At 34.2% G+C, this 15937-nt stretch overlaps 1 protein-coding gene and 1 non-coding gene across 3 annotated transcripts in view; both read right to left on the bottom strand.

Moving 5' to 3' along the window:
* Nucleotides 1-2076: 2076 nt before the first annotated feature.
* LOC105081940 (CD302 antigen) overlaps nt 2077-15937 on the bottom strand; it is a 103634-nt gene continuing 89773 nt past the window's right edge. For both annotated transcript variants that reach the window (XM_010971363.3, XM_074363765.1), the window contains 5 exons: nt 12153-12263; nt 6368-6484; nt 5537-5710; nt 4256-4282; nt 2077-2591 (listed from right to left, as the gene is read on the bottom strand). In XM_010971363.3, coding sequence (XP_010969665.2) covers nt 2389-2591; nt 4256-4282; nt 5537-5710; nt 6368-6484; nt 12153-12263 — 632 coding nt within the window. In that variant the 3' untranslated portion in view covers nt 2077-2388. The remainder of the gene's footprint in view (nt 2592-4255; nt 4283-5536; nt 5711-6367; nt 6485-12152; nt 12264-15937) is intronic.
* Nucleotides 14605-14677, bottom strand: TRNAG-ACC (transfer RNA glycine (anticodon ACC)). The gene has a single exon. It is a non-coding gene; the product is annotated as a tRNA-Gly (tRNA).

The raw sequence follows: 15937 nt of genomic DNA on the forward strand, positions 1-15937 counted from the left end.
TTATAGAATTCTCGTAATTCCTTAGTACCACTTAGTATTTCAGTATTCTGTTAGCTTCTCATACCCTGTAAATGTGGATTAGAGGGAGTAAGAAGTATCTTTCATTGGTATCGCTTTTAAATTCTAAACAAAAGAGACCATACACTTACTCAAATTCCTAAGAATTTAAGGATGCAAAATCCTGAGAAAATGTAGTTAAAAGTAATGGTAGCTAAAAGCAATGATAGTAGTAATAGCTGCCAAACATACGTTGTCAAGATGTTTGAAGAAAAGAAGTTTTATACATTCTGAATGTAAACAGACATGCTTGTGTTATTGTTAAAATTAAAACTAAATACAGACTTGAATGAGCCAGTTATCTGTTGACCACCAAATAGATAAAAGCCTATTCCAAATGTTCACATACATAAAGAAAATTAAGATTTAGTACTGTGTTACCAGGGGCCTTTAAGGACTTGTTTGAAAATGAAATCAAACATGGAAAATTAAATCGGTTTAAAACAGCCATTTTGGGAGAGCTACTACCATTATGTAGAAGTGATGGAAATGAACTGAAGAAAATAGTTGTATGGAAGTGGAGACTCTAGAACAGCATTGTCCAATAAAACCTCCTATGGTAATAGAAATAGTATGTAATTTATATTGTCCAAAATAGTAGCTACTGACTGCATGTGATTTGAGCATTTGAAATATGGCTTCAGTTGAGGAACTGAACTTCAATTTATTTAAATAGCCGCATGTGGCTAGTGGCTGCTGTATTGGATATTGTAGAGATCTGTGACAACTAGAGAAAGTTTTAAGGAACAAGTCAGTCTTAGTTCTTAAGAGGATTGGTAGAACTTGGAAAAGCAGGAAGGAATTCTGGTCTAATGTTCACGACTGGTAGCACTACTAACAGCCAATCAGTAGTAGACATCTCAGTCAATACACAAAATCTTAAAGCTTTTCAGAGTATAATTATGTGATGACACCCAGTATAAAATTTGTTCTTTTACTGTCACATAACCACAGTCATCACTTTGTTATTCATGTCTCATTAACAAAACTGCCACTAATTGTAATGAGGGATATTTCTGATTCATGGTGACCAATAGAAAGAGATGGTGCAAGCTAGGACTTTGTTGCCATTGGTCAAGCTTGAAAGACGGCTCTCTCTCTCCATAAGAAAACTTCCCATAAGATGACTTAGTGGGGTATGATTTACAGTAGAGGGATTACTTTCCTTGAGTCTTCAAGTTTCTAAGTATAGTAAATACAATTTCATGTGAAGTCTTATCTTTTCTAATACTGTTTTTAAGTTGTACAAGTTGCTAAAGAAAGAAATCCTCTCAGGATAAGGATTTTTTCCATTTTAAATTTTTTTTCATTTTCATTTTTTACCCCTAAAATAATTTTCACCATTGCCTGAAAATGTACATCTACTGAAAACTGAGCATCATCACTACAGTAATATGTAGTTTTTCTTTGCAGCTTTTGCTTACAGTTTTCATATCACTGATAAAGTTCATTGAGGCTTGAGGAGCATGAGACATCTTATATAGGAGCAGGTAAAGTGGCAGGAGAAAAATCCTTGAAGGGCACGGGCACTATGATCCAACACTTACACCCACATTTTCGACTTCCTCCACACCTTCCTGGTATGGCTGTAATCTTTTTTGTTTCAAAAAATGTATTAAACTTTACTGAAATTCTGACTAGTTGTGATCAGTGCTAAATACTATTTGTGGTCCAAAACAGTGTTCTGAAAGTACTGAAACTGTATAGTTATGTGGCATATGGGATGTTAAAATCTGTACAGTTTCTACATCTGAATCATGAAGGAAGATAGAAGTAGTATTGGATTTATCAGAGTTACTGTCATAAGTATTATCTAAATGTAGAGGATCTATTTTAAGATCAGGTTTTTTCTTCATATCTTATTGATAAACGGTCATAGAAATTGCTAAAGACCTAGCAGTGGTTGCTAAAATTATAGTGGTAAGTAGAATCTTTTCTTCATATTTTTTATTTTATTTTTAATTCAGCTATAAACTAAGGTCATTCAACTAAGTGGGAAGGAAGATAGAGGAGGCAAGACACGTAGACTGGGTTTTTATTTTTACCTGCTTTACTACTTGGGCTTTAAGCTTTCCTTCATTCAAATGAAAGGTGCATTTGGGGAGGTGGTTAAAACCATTAAATTATATCTAATATTTTTCCTTTCTTCAAAACTTTGTTCTTATAATGATCCTAAAAATTTTGTCACAATCAGTGATTACATGACAATCAATGAATGTTACTAGAATAGGGTAATATAAAAACTAATTTTCATTGCCAGGTTTTATATTAAATCTTGCACAGGAATCACAGTCAAGGTATTAGATGTCTTAATATGAGATTTCCAAAATTTTAGTCAAATTGAACAGCATATTCATTTTCCTCTGCAACTACCAAAACACAGTCGTCATCATAAGGTGACTGGGGTGCAGTTGAAAAAACTGTGGTGAAACCAGAATCCAGATTTCTTCTGTACAGGAACCAAACGATTGCTCCCAAGACTGTCAAAATTACTGTGCTAGCAATAACCAAAGCTGATACTAAAATGTGGTTATCTGAAAAGGAAAAGACAAAAGAAAATAAGGGAAAACAGGTGGTGCTTTGCTTGGTTTTCTTTAAAAGTTGTTGAATTTCCTCCTATAGAAGAGTGAGAATTTAACTCTCCTGTATACATGTGAACCCATAAACACTCCTTTCCTTCTCTTCTGTCATAGTTATAGCAAGCCCCAAACAAAGTATTCATGATACACATAGCTAACAAAGAACTCATCCAAATTTTTAAAAACCAAAAAATAACAATAAGAAAATCAAATACAAAATAAGGGCAAAAGAGTTGAAGAGACATTTCATAAGAGAAGATATCCAAGTGGCTTATAAATGTGTAAAGGTACTCAGCATCTGTTTTCATCAGGGAAATTAAAATTACAGTAAGATCACTACACACCCATCTGATGGCTAAAATTGACGGGACCATCATGGGATGCGTGTACAGCAAAAGGAACTTGTGTACACTGTCAGAGGAAATGTAACATGGTTCAACCGCTGTGAAATACTTGATTATTTCTAGTAATACTAAACATTAGCTACCCTTTGGCCCTGTAATTTCACTTTTGGAATTTCACTCAAGGAAAATGAGAATATAGGTCCAAAAAAGAAGTATGAGAATGTTCACGTGCAGCTCTTAGCACATTCATGCCAGACTAGTAATCAAATAGCCATAAAAAGGAGAATGAAATTATGGTATGTTTATAAAAATACTATGCAGAAATAGAAAAGTACAATACATGTATGTACAACATTGATGAATCTTAAAAAAAAAAAAAAAATCTTGATTGAAAGAAGCCAGCCAGTAGAGTTACATTCCTGTGAAACTCAGGAACAAACAACTCCAACCTATGGTAATAGAAATCAACAGTGGCTACTGTGGGGTGGATGGTGGCAGGGTGGACATTTTTGGGGAAGGGGCATGAGGGAATTTTGTGGTGTGATAGAAATGTTCCATATCTTGATTTGAGTGTTGGTTACACAGGTATATACACAGGCACCATCGAGGTGTACATTTAACATTGTGCATTTTACCCTGTTAATTATATATCAAAAATAACAGGTTAAAAATACCATCCAATTTTCAAAAATGCAGAAGTTTCATAACAGGCATTTATACATTTCTTTTGGGAATGCAGAATGGTACAATTTCTCTGAAACTGTTAGTATTGATCAAAGTTACATATTCATGTTCAATCCAGCAGTTACATTTCAGGGAGTCTAATCTACAGATAAACGTGTGTTTGTGCAAGGTGATTCATTCCTTATAGCATCGTTTATAATAGGAAATGTTTGGGAACAACCCAGCAGAATTCTAGAACTGGTAAATAACTATATGTCCATAAAGTGGAAGAGTAGGCAGTTGTAAAAAAGAATGAGGGTTTATATATAGTTAATGATATGGAGAGATATCTAGACTATATTAGTAAATAAGTCATGTATGTTAATTTGCTTATATTGGCAAAAAATGTTCATTTCATACATAACTTGCAGATGTATTTAAAATGCCAAGTCTTATTACTAAACTAAGATCTTTCCATGCTCTTAACAAAAGTTGTTCTACTTTACAGTGTTACATAATTCATTTTTAAAGGGGTCTTTAGTACTACTTTAATACACTAGAATCAGTGTATTTTTACTTGTGGGAAATTTTTAACAGAAGACCATTACTTACCTGATAAATATTTCTTTTCATATGGGACTAAAATACAAAAGAAAATCAAAATTAAAATGTAAGTATGCTTTATTCTAAGACTGCCTTTAAACACTTTCAAAGTAGTTAAAAATGAACCCTTTAATAGCTTAAAATTACTTATATTTCTTTTGCTTAGTCATATGTCTGTATTACTTAAAAAAGATGTAAAGGTCTAAAAATGCATTAGTTCGGATGGTGGAAAAACAATCAGGGAACTTAAGAAAAAGACAGTGTGATGCAGAGAGGGAAATAAGATTTTGGTTGGAAAGTCTGTAGAAAACTACAATTAAAGTATACAGCTGTGACCTTACCTCATTGGTACAGATTTGCTCACTATTTCTGATATTTTGAAGTTATAGTTTAATTAAAAATTTGGTTTCTGTAATGGTGCCCTGAGGCACAGTATATTAAAAGAACCAACTTAAAAAAAAAATCCAACAAATACTGGAAGGTGAATGCTACTACCATAAAACTGACTGATTAATCTAAAACCCCACTGAGACAGGTTAAAAAAAACAAAAACAAAAACCAACTGTAATTCCAGATGTAAAGAAAGGAAATAAAGATGTATAGTTGTATAGTTTTGGTTTACAGTCGAAACAGAAAAGATGTTAAGGATGCAATGTGGAGAATGACTGTTTCTGTCATGTTTCAAGCATCCCAAAATAATATTTTGAAATTCTAAGTGTCTTTAATGAGAAAACAGTTCTTTGTAAAACATAAAAGAACAAACTAATGTTTAACAGTAACATAAAAATACTGTGGGACAGGATAAATTTGTTCATTAGAAAGCACTGTGATGCATAAAAAGAAAACTTACATTTTAATCCAAAATAAATTATAAACTATTATGCAGATTTTCTTTGCCTAACCAGGATGTTCTTGTACTGAATCAGATTCTTTGTAAACATTAGAATTCTGGAATCAGCCATGAATAGTCTTCACCACTTCCACTGATTAATCAAATCACATTCAAAGAGACTGGTAATTCCTTTGAACAACAGGAAAATTTTTTGACTTACTGTAATCTCTAAGAATAAGCAGATAAAATAAAAGTATACCTGGTTCACATGATCTAGTCCTACATCTGAGATGTAACAGAAGTACATATTTGACTTCCAAGAGTTTCTTGGGAGCAAACCAACCTAATAGGAAGTCTTACTTCCTCTATGTATTGAGGCACGTATCTCAATTATTTTAAAACCAGCCCTACTTTCCCCACCCATTAGAACGGAAAAAAAGGCCTTCAGTTATACTTACTAGCTGCTTTACAAAGGGTTCCCTCCACAGAAGAAACTTCACAGTTTCCTTTTTTCCATTCACCTGTCTTGGTGTGCAAAAACGCACAGGTGTCAACTAGATCCTCGCCATCTTCTTGGTTTGACCACTTATTAAATGTCATATTTGATTTATCAAACCACTTGAAACTGGCATCTGTCAGTTAAGGAATATTTTCAACATTATGACAGCATAAAAAGATGTTAGAATGTCAAAGGGTTTAAAGGTGTCCTAAGGTATGTCTTGTCTGAACTTTTATAGGGTTTAAATTAGAAAGTGGAATATATCCTGTGTACAGGCAAGTAAAAGATAATGGTTCAAGAGGTTCTGAAGAAGATCCCATTTTTGTAAAAAAAAAAAAAAAAGTATATATATGTATATATAATTTTCATGGAGAAATAGCCAAGGCAATAGTTCAGATACTCATGGTAACCTTAGTAACTTCATTTCATTTTGAAAATAATTATATATATACTTTATATTTTCTACACTGACAAATACATTTACATAACATTACCTTGACAGCTGTCTATCCTATTAATTGTTGACACGTACCGACTTTATTACCCTACCATATTACAAAGTACTGAGTCTAGAATTACATTTTAATTCAGACAAAAGAATCAACTAACTGATACATTGAGCTGCTCTTGGAAAATCTGTGGTATATGGGTGCATACTGAAAATATAATACCTGGAGACCACAAAGAAACATCACCTTGAACTAGAGAATTGAAGAACCTAAAAGAAAGTCATCAGTTTTACTAAGATTAAGGGAAAAAAAGTGGTATCTCACAGATAAATATCACTTACCATCTGTGTCAAAAAACATGCCTAATAGGATCTCATCTGGACTTTTCCATTGCTTTTTCAAAGTATCCAGTATAAAAGCATTTTCTTCTTCATTATGTATGCTTATCATGTCTGCTCCTGAAATTATTTTAGGGAGAATAAATCAGCATGTTCCCAGAATCAGTGAAAATCACATGAGGTATATATAAATTATACATTATTATAATACATGTATTACACTTTTACATGTTAAAAAAATTAGCTTGAAAATATCATGCACATTTCTAAAGAATATACTCATGAGAAAAGTAACATGATAAACTGAAGAGAGTCACACTTCCTATTTCATTCACCTAAGGTTGGTAATCTCATAACGTGGAAACAAAACATCATGGGGAGGCTTGCGCAGTAAAACACTATCCATCTCTCCACTTTTCACTACCCCTTCCTCCAGCAGTCATGACCCCTCCCGCCCTCAGTTGAAGTAGCTCTGACCACACCCTGGATAGCTGAAAAGTACTAATAAGGCAACTTGCCAGAACAGTACCAAGACCTAGTCAAGTTCAAGTAATAAGCAGTCTCTGACCTGCCTCATTTAACTGGCTGCCATGCGCCTGCTGCCTGAAGCGTATGCCTTCCCAAATTTCTCTCTGGTCATCCTTAGAAAACTCCTTGTTAGGGAAAGTGATAAAGGAGGTCCTTCTTCCTTGTTCTCAATGGATAGTTGATTTTTTCCTAGGATTTTCACCTGGTTCAAGAGTAAACAGCAGCAGCCACATATATTTTATGTCTCACATTAACATTTTTTATCCTTTCAACCTATAAGCTACATAGCACCCTATAAAATGAGGTAACTTCACTTTTCCAGGATAATTTAATCTTGTTTCTTAACCCAACAAAGATCTTGCAAAGCAGAAAGTCATGCTACTCTCTTAATTCCACTTAGGAGAAAACGCTAATAGACTTAGTTTCTCTCATGATATTGTATGGTTTTTTTCTTTTTTTGTAAGTAAAAATGAATGATGACATCACAGCTTATAGCAACCAGAAACCTGGTGGGGAAGGTACATCCAACCCGTGGGAAAAATACATCCTTTCATCTGTATTCAGCTGGGGAGGAATACAACACCAAAATGTTCTTAAGGAACGTGACCCTCCACTCTCAGTAATTTTAGAAGTCAACAATTCTAATTGTGAAGGAGAAATTGTTGATCCTACACATTTTTAAAGTTATCTTGGGAGTTTGGGTACTGCAGTTAATTCAAATAATACATGGAGAGATGAGGAAGCCTTTCGTACTATTAAATTACATTATTCTAAAATTATCCTGACTTAACAGACTCCTGAAAACTTCAGAATGTTGTCTTAGATCATTGTCTCTCCAACTTTAGTCCGCATCAGAATCACCCAGGGGTGCGGGGCTTGTTAAAATAGTGCTGGGCCCTGAGTGTCTGATTTAGTAGGAGTAAGATGGGGCCGAGAATTTAAATTCCTAACCAGTTCCCAGGTGGCACTGATGCTGCTGATCCAGGGAACACACACTGAGAATTACAGGAAACTTAAATAGGCTGTTGCAAGACATCACCCTAAAATCGGTAATTTTTAGGTAATCAACATAAATGGAGAAGAGAAAGAGCTATCAGGTCATGAAGTAAGAAAAATTTGTACTAGGTGATTATTTTACATCTAATTTTTTTTTGTTTGTTAATGGAGGTACTGGGGATTGAACCCAGGCTTTATGTGTGCAAACTCTACCACTGAGCTATATCCCCCAACCCCACTTTTACATCTTTTAAAAGAGGCTTAAAAAAATAAATTTAACCACAGGGGAGAAGAAAACTATAGGGCCTAAAACCTCCCCCAAACATACCATATTGTTAAACAAGAGAATCACAAACTGGGCAGACTAAAGCTCTATTATAAAAATAATAGGCAAACACCTGAACAGAAGGAAAAAAAATGGTCTCCAACTGTTAAAAAGGCAATTCACACAGATACAGAGAACAAACTAGTGCTTACCAGTGGGGAGAGGGAAGGGGGAAGAGGTAATATAAGCACAGGGCATTAAAAGATGCAATTATGTAAAAAATAAGCTACAGGATATACTGTACAACACAGGGAATATACCCAATATTTTATAGTAACCAAAAATGGAATGTAACCTTTAAAGATTGTGAATCAGTATACTGTACACTTGTAACTTACATAATATTGTACATCAAGAATACAATTTAAAAAAGCAGTTCACACTCACAAAAGGAAAGGAAATATAACACAAGAAATATGTGAAAAGTGCAATCTCACTGGTAAAGAAATGAAAAAGCAAGCAGAGTTTCAGACGTGCAAACAGTGCTGGCTTTGGGTGTAGAAAAATAGGAACTTAAAAGTGGTTGGTTGGAGTAAAAATTAGTAAAACCTTTTTGGAGACAATTTGGCAAGATGTAGGGAAAGCCCTAAAAAAATGTCCTTATTCTTTGATCCAGCAATCTGAACAATTTATGCTAAGGCAGTCATTGGCTCTGTGCTCAAAAGGGGACAATCATTAATGTTCATCACATTTATGCACTGGAAGATTGAAAATAATTTAATGACCAATATTGGAAGATTAAATCAATTATCACATATCTATTTAGAGGAATAGTGTACAGTAATCAGGAAATATGCATCCTATCTGTACTGCCACAGAAAAATATTTTTAAGGGAAAATGCAGATTACAGAACAGTGCCTAATATGAACCCTGTCTCTATATATCAAGCATTTATTAAAATATATTTGCCTGGTGGGGAGGAAGTCTAGAAGGACACTTGCCAAAATGATAACACTGATTACATTTCCTCAGCATGGTACAATTTAGGGTAATTTTGTTTTTAAAAGAGTTGCATATGTTTTTCTACATAGTGATCATGCACTAACTGTGTAAGAAAGAACTTTTAAAAGAAAAGAAAAAAATAAGACTGACCTTTAAAATACTTAATATTTTAATTAATCCAAAGTTAGGATTCAGCAAGGTTCTTTCAGTCATAGGTCCATTTTTAAAAATTCTATGATGATTTTCTTATCAGTTCCAGCTGCTATCACTTCCTGTCTGTTAAATGTCATATAGACCTTTGATCTGTTTTACTCTAGTACTTGTACTTATTTGTGAAATGTAACCAAAATGTCATTTTAGAAAAATCCTCAAGGGAAGTATTTAACCAGGTTATAGTTTAGGCTTAAGTGTTCAGAGATGAGGTTTTCATTCTATTCTGACCTTGTGGCAGCCAACAGAACTTTAATGATTTTTAACATTGCAATTTAAGTAACTACCGTGTAAACTTAAATTACTATGTAAGGCAAGTAAGACACACTTTCATTTTGTTTAACAAATGACAGCATAAGTCCCTGAAGAACACATGTGCTCAAGCAAATTTTTTTACAATGAATTACCAGTGATGCTATGTGCTGAAATGTAATTCGGCCCTTTATGTTCTTTTTATGCTTAGTGACCCAGCTCATACATAGATCACAAAAAGGAAAGGTTGAAAATGTTTGTTTGTTCTCTTATAATCATACTATCAAAATCAAAGGTAAATGTTGCAAAATAAAAAATTTTCGCCTCTCACAATTATTTTCCTAAATAAACAATGACAGTACCCAAAATAAGGACATGTAACATCAAGTAAATTGGCACAAAGCACTGGGAATATTTCTAAATCTAGCTCTCTGCAGCCCGAAGGATAAGTCACTTATTTTCTATACCCCTAATTATAGGTTTAAGATAGGACTTTGTATAGCTGTGAAGATTTTATAAATCCAAATGTAAATATCCTAGTCTTCCTTATGCTCTTCCTTCTTCATAAATAGTAAACACTAAGTGCATGTCCACTTACTGTTCCAAAACAAAACATTACCCTAGCCAAAAAATGTAACAGTATTATTAACTAATTTTAGCTAATTTTCTGACTCATCAATGAAATTTCTGGGTATTTCCAGAGTGGAAGCAAATGTAGAGGATTATCAAATAAACTGTGAGTTTATCAGAAATGTATGAGAAATTTTAAAAAATCAAATCAGTAAGACAAGACTGAATTTATAAATTTTTAACTGGGGAAAAAGGACATATTTTTCTTTAGACACAAGGCAAACTTTATACGCAGATTTGTATACAGTAATTTAAAATTCCTAAATGGCTACCCTGCTTAAACAAGGAGGACTTCAAAACAAGTAATCAAAAATCAGGCTTCAAAATTCTGGATTTTTTTCCATTTTGTTTTGCTTCATTTGCTACAGAAAAATAGCAAATACAACTAACTCCAGTTCAGTTACAGAGGAAGTCAGTCAAAAGTATTAACTATGCCTCTGTACAGTATGTATTTCCTTAACTGCTTAAGTATTATAGCTGGACAGTAAAATTTGACCTTGTGGTTCATATAAGCTATTAAGAGTATAGGAACATGTCTTTTCTTGGCTCTGAGCATCAAATATAGTTTGTTTACTGAAATCTGTATTTATGTCTAAGTGTACCTGATATAAATTTTTTTTTAAAGAGAAAACAGTTGTGGGGGAAACACTTTAGAAAATCTTGTAAGACCAGCAAAATTCTCATTATTCAGTTTCCTTGAAGTGAAACCATACTGGCATGTTGGAAATGTCTTGTTTTCAAAGAGCCAATGTTCAACACCATTGAGCAAGTAAGGAAAACAATAAACGTATTGAGTATTACATGGCACTTCCTAGGATTTAAAAATCCTATCCTTACATTTATTCCTTCTATAATAGGTGAATATGATTTTAATTAAAGCATCCTAATGCAATTTGATATTCTTCCAAAATGTTACACTGGTGAGTTGTCAGAAATTTTTTTTTTTTTTTAGGTAAAGGGAATTTTTACAATGCAGGTGTTTATATATGTTTAAGACAAAATGTAATGAAATGATCAAGAGTCTGTTTTTTTCTTTTGGATCTCACACAGTAATAAAAAGCACTTTTAAATAATCATGGACTCTTATCGTTAAAGACGTCAGTTGAAAAAGATGCTAGCTCACACCACAGTCTTCATTTGAGCTGACGAGTATCACAATTAGAGGCTTAACAACAAGGATGCACTCTGAGACAAACAGCCAAAGATTGAAAGAGCACCCAAGCACATCTTTTTAAAAATCACATTTTTATTTAAAATATTTCACAATGTGAATATATAAATATCCTTCCCAGGACTACTGAGCGTATCATGTAGCAAACAGCCTTTTCCTCATTTTTATTTAATGGTATACTTCTTTACCACAGTCTCACATGATAGTCCCATGTAATCTGACTTCTGCCCACATGGCATGCCTGAGACAGTACTTTCAGGGCAGAAGAGCAGTGATTCAGAATGCTGCTCCTACAATCAGACAGGCCCTGGTTTGAATCCTGGCTCTGCCAATTATTTCCTGTGTGACCCTGAACAAGTAACTGAACTAGTTTTATTCTCTGGATAAAACAAGGCTAATAATAAACTATCTGATAGGTTTGCTATAATAATTAATGCCAGTTAAAGTACACTGTGTGCTTAAGAACAGTGCCTGACACAGAGCACTCACATTAAATAGACACTGCTGGTGCTAAGGTTCTGTCACAAGCATTTGGGAGGTACTGTCCAACAACTCTCTTCTACCTCAAAGGTTTACCCCAATTTCACTGCCTGTGGCTTGTGTATTATAGAGTAAAAGTCCACTTATTATAAGGACCAAGGTAAATGTGAGATATGACAAAACAATGTTTAAAAGAAATTAGTGAATACTCTTCAGTGATCTGTGAAAAAACAAAAAAGAATAAGCTCCTTACCATGGGCAGTACACTGATTTCTGACATCCTCTATGCTTTCTGCTTTGATGGCTTCTTGAAGAAAAATGTAACAACTGTCTTGGAACTGAACCCAGGTGGAAGAAGGGCAGTCTGTGGGAAGAGAAATACTGTTAGACAACTTGAGAATGAGAACTTCAAGAATTCCTAAAGGTAATGATATTAGATATTAAATTTTCACAAGAAAAAAAGAATGGCAATTTCCCCTGTTAATTTAGCCATTAGGCTCTTGGTCTTTGTTAAAATAAGAAATTGACTGGTGTGATAGGAATTTATTTTTCTTCACTGTACATGTGTGAAAAGAAATGTGCCACTGATTCTCTTCTGACTTGACAAAGTTACAAGTCTTTAAGTTGCTTAGGAATTCAGATTATGTAAGTGATAGCATATTACACATGATAATGACCAATGCAATAAACTACCAAGGAAGACAACCAATCAGAATTACAAGTTTTCTTTCAAGGTCACCTTTGCAGTATGTAGTAATAATTTCAAAAGTCTTAAGAGTCTTACAAGATCTTTTTGTTTGAAATATACTTTCAAGAACAGGGAAGAAAACTAGTTGCTAGATTATGGATATTCAGACACGTTTTCCTTTGCACAGGAAAACAACATTGATGTTCTTATGAATGCCCTTCATTTAACACCTCATCAAAGCAGATTCTTTGAATTAGTTTTATAAAACAGCTGCATCTCTTCCTCTATTGCTGTTGCATCTGCTTCATCTCTGCCTAGGTCTTTTTGTTGTTGTTCATAATGAAGGTGTACATTTTTCAGCCGTGGCTCTGGAATTGCATTAATTAGCCTCAGAAGCAAAAATAGGCCTGCAAGAGCTTGATTTCACTGACCAGAATGGAGAAAGGATACAAAGATTTTATTGAATTCCAGTGAAAAAAGGAGTTTAAGACATTAATCTTCCATATTTTCTTAGGGAAAATCACCATGATTTTACCTAATTTTATTTTAAAGTTCTCTGTGAATTACAGTTTTAATATAAAAAAGTAGAAGAATGGCTTACTACAGAGATCAGAATGTAACAGTCACCTATGCTGGTCTAAATTCAACCACCTCAATGTTACTAAGCTCAGAATATGACAAAGACCATTAGCTGTCTCTGGTACTTGACCTCAGGTGCTTTTTTATAGTACAGAGTACAGCCCACTGATGGATTATTTCCCAGTCTTCTGGTAACTTCTGGATAATGAGGTGTAAGCAGAAGTGAAATATAACTGGATTGGCCTGGCAGTCAATTCTAATACCTTTCCTGGTACAGCTGGCTCTCATTATCCGGGGATGTGGACCCTGTGGACACCAAGGATCAACTGCACTATGCCATCTTACATAAGGGACTTGAGCATCCGTGGATTTTGGTATCTGGGGGGGGGGGGGGGGTCCTGGGACTAGCCCCCTACGGATACAAAGAGACTACTGTATACTTTTTAAAAAGTAAACTTACTGAAATACAACATACAGTGTGCAAATCATATATATACAGCATGGTGAATGTGCATAGAATGAACATATCCATATAATCATCAGTGAGATGAAGAAACAGACCATTAACCAAACCCTTTCGGTCCACTCCCTTCCAAAGGTAATCACTCCTAACTTGTAACACCACAGATGAGTTCTGCCTGTTCTGGGACCCTAGATTAATGAACATATACAGTATGTACTCTTGCTATCTGGATTCTTTTGATAAACATTTTATGAGATTCATTTATGTTTTAGTGTATAGCTATAGTTTGTTCTTTCTCATTGCTATACAATATTATATGAATTTATTCATTCTTCTGTTAGTGAATGTGAGTAGTTTCTAGTTTGTGGCCATAACAGGTAATGCTGCTACAAACATGCTGTGCACATATTTTGGTACACACATGCATGCTTTCTTGTGGGTATACTTCTAGAAGTGAATTGCTGGGTCATAGAGGGTACGTGTGTCTAGCTTTGGCAGATACTGCCAAACACTTTTCCAAAGTGGTTATCCTTATCAGCAAGTAGGTTTTAAAAAAAAGTTTGATAATCTTTGTCTTTTAACTAGAATATTTCCAGAAATATTTAATATAGTTATTTGATGTATCTGAAATTGTATCTGCCATTTTACTATTTGTTTTCTAATTGTCTTGTTTTATTTTTTTCTCTCTTAAGATTGTTAAACATCTTTATATTCAATTTTTTTCGTTTATAAACTATAATTCTTTAACTTTATTTCTGTAATAGGTACCCTGAAAATTACAACATGCAACCTTAATTCATAAGTACCTAGAATAAATGGGTGCTTTTACCACTTCCTAGACAATGCCAGGATCTTACACTATTTTAACTTCCCTTCCTCTGGTTATTGTTGTTATTACTATTTTGCGTGGTCAGTGTCCTTTAGTTTGTTTCAGGGGGAAGGTAGGTAATTTGTTTGTTTTTGTTTTTTTTTTAATGGAGGTACTGGGGATTGAACCCAGGATCTCACGCCTGGTAGGCAAGCGCTCTACCACTGAGCTATACCCTCCCCAGTTTTTTTTTTCCCCATTCTTTTTTTATTGAAGTATAGTTTACAATATTCCTTTAGTTTTAAAAACACCTTTTCTGTTGCTCTTCTTTCCTTCTTAATTTCTCTGTTACCAACTGGAATAATCTTCTGTTTGCCTGAATAAATTCCTTTGGTGTTTCTTTAAGTGCATGTCTACTGCAAACTCCCTTGATTATTGATTTCCTGTGAATGTCTTGGTACTGCCTTCATGTTTGAAGGATACATTTGCAAAACCAAAATTCTAGAATGGCAGTTTATCTTTAACTTAAGATGTAATTTTATTGTTTGGCCTTCCATCATTCCTACTGAGAAATTGGCTGTCAGTCTGATCGTTGTTCTTTCTGGCTGCTTTCAAGATTTTCTTTGGTTTTTAGCAGTTTGACAGTGGTTTGCCTAGTATTTTTTTTTTAATCCTGCTAATAATTCAGTGCAATTGTTGAATCTGTAGCTTATTTTCATTGGTCACTTTTGGAACATTCTTGGTCATCATTACTTCAAATAATGCTTCTACTCCATTTTCTCTCTCTTCCCTTTCTGGGACTCAGATTATGTATATGTTAGATTTCTCACCATTTCTGATATGCTCCTTTTGCTCTTTTCTATATTTTTAATAATTTTAGCTCTCCATATTACAATCTTTTTCTTTCTGGTTTACTAATCTACTCCTTAGTTTTAAAAAATCTGCTGTGAAACCCATCTATTGAGTTCATAATGTCAGTGATTTTTCAGTTACAGAATTTCAACTTGTTTGCATTTTTATAGATCCTGGGTCTCTGGTGAAATTCTCAGTCTTACTAATATTCCTGAACTTACTACAGTTATTTTAAAGTCCATTTCTGAAAACTCTTAATTTCTGGGTCACCTGTTGGTCTTTATTTGTTCTTCCTTCTTTGGCCTGTTTCTTGTTATGCCTGGTAGTTCGTTGTTTGTTTGTTTTTAACATCAAATACCAGATACTGTGTAAGAAAACCTGCAGGGGCTCTATATGATGTTATTCTCTAGAAAGGATTCTGGAGGCAGCGAGAGTATTAAGGTAATCTTCAGTTCTCTAGCTGCCTAGAGTGTCAAGGACTGAGTCCGTCTGAGGGGGTGTTACAGCCTTTGTGAGGCCCAACACCCGTGGATTCCAACTGAAAGCCTGCATGTTAACTAGAGTCACTCCTCGTTGGCAAGTTAAAAACTCAAATTTTTGTCTCCTTAACACCATGAGAATGCCAAAGACTCTGCTCTGTTTTTAGCA

This window comes from Camelus bactrianus, chromosome 5 (assembly GCF_048773025.1).
Source record: "Camelus bactrianus isolate YW-2024 breed Bactrian camel chromosome 5, ASM4877302v1, whole genome shotgun sequence".
In the NCBI taxonomy this organism is placed as follows: domain Eukaryota; kingdom Metazoa; phylum Chordata; class Mammalia; order Artiodactyla; family Camelidae; genus Camelus; species Camelus bactrianus.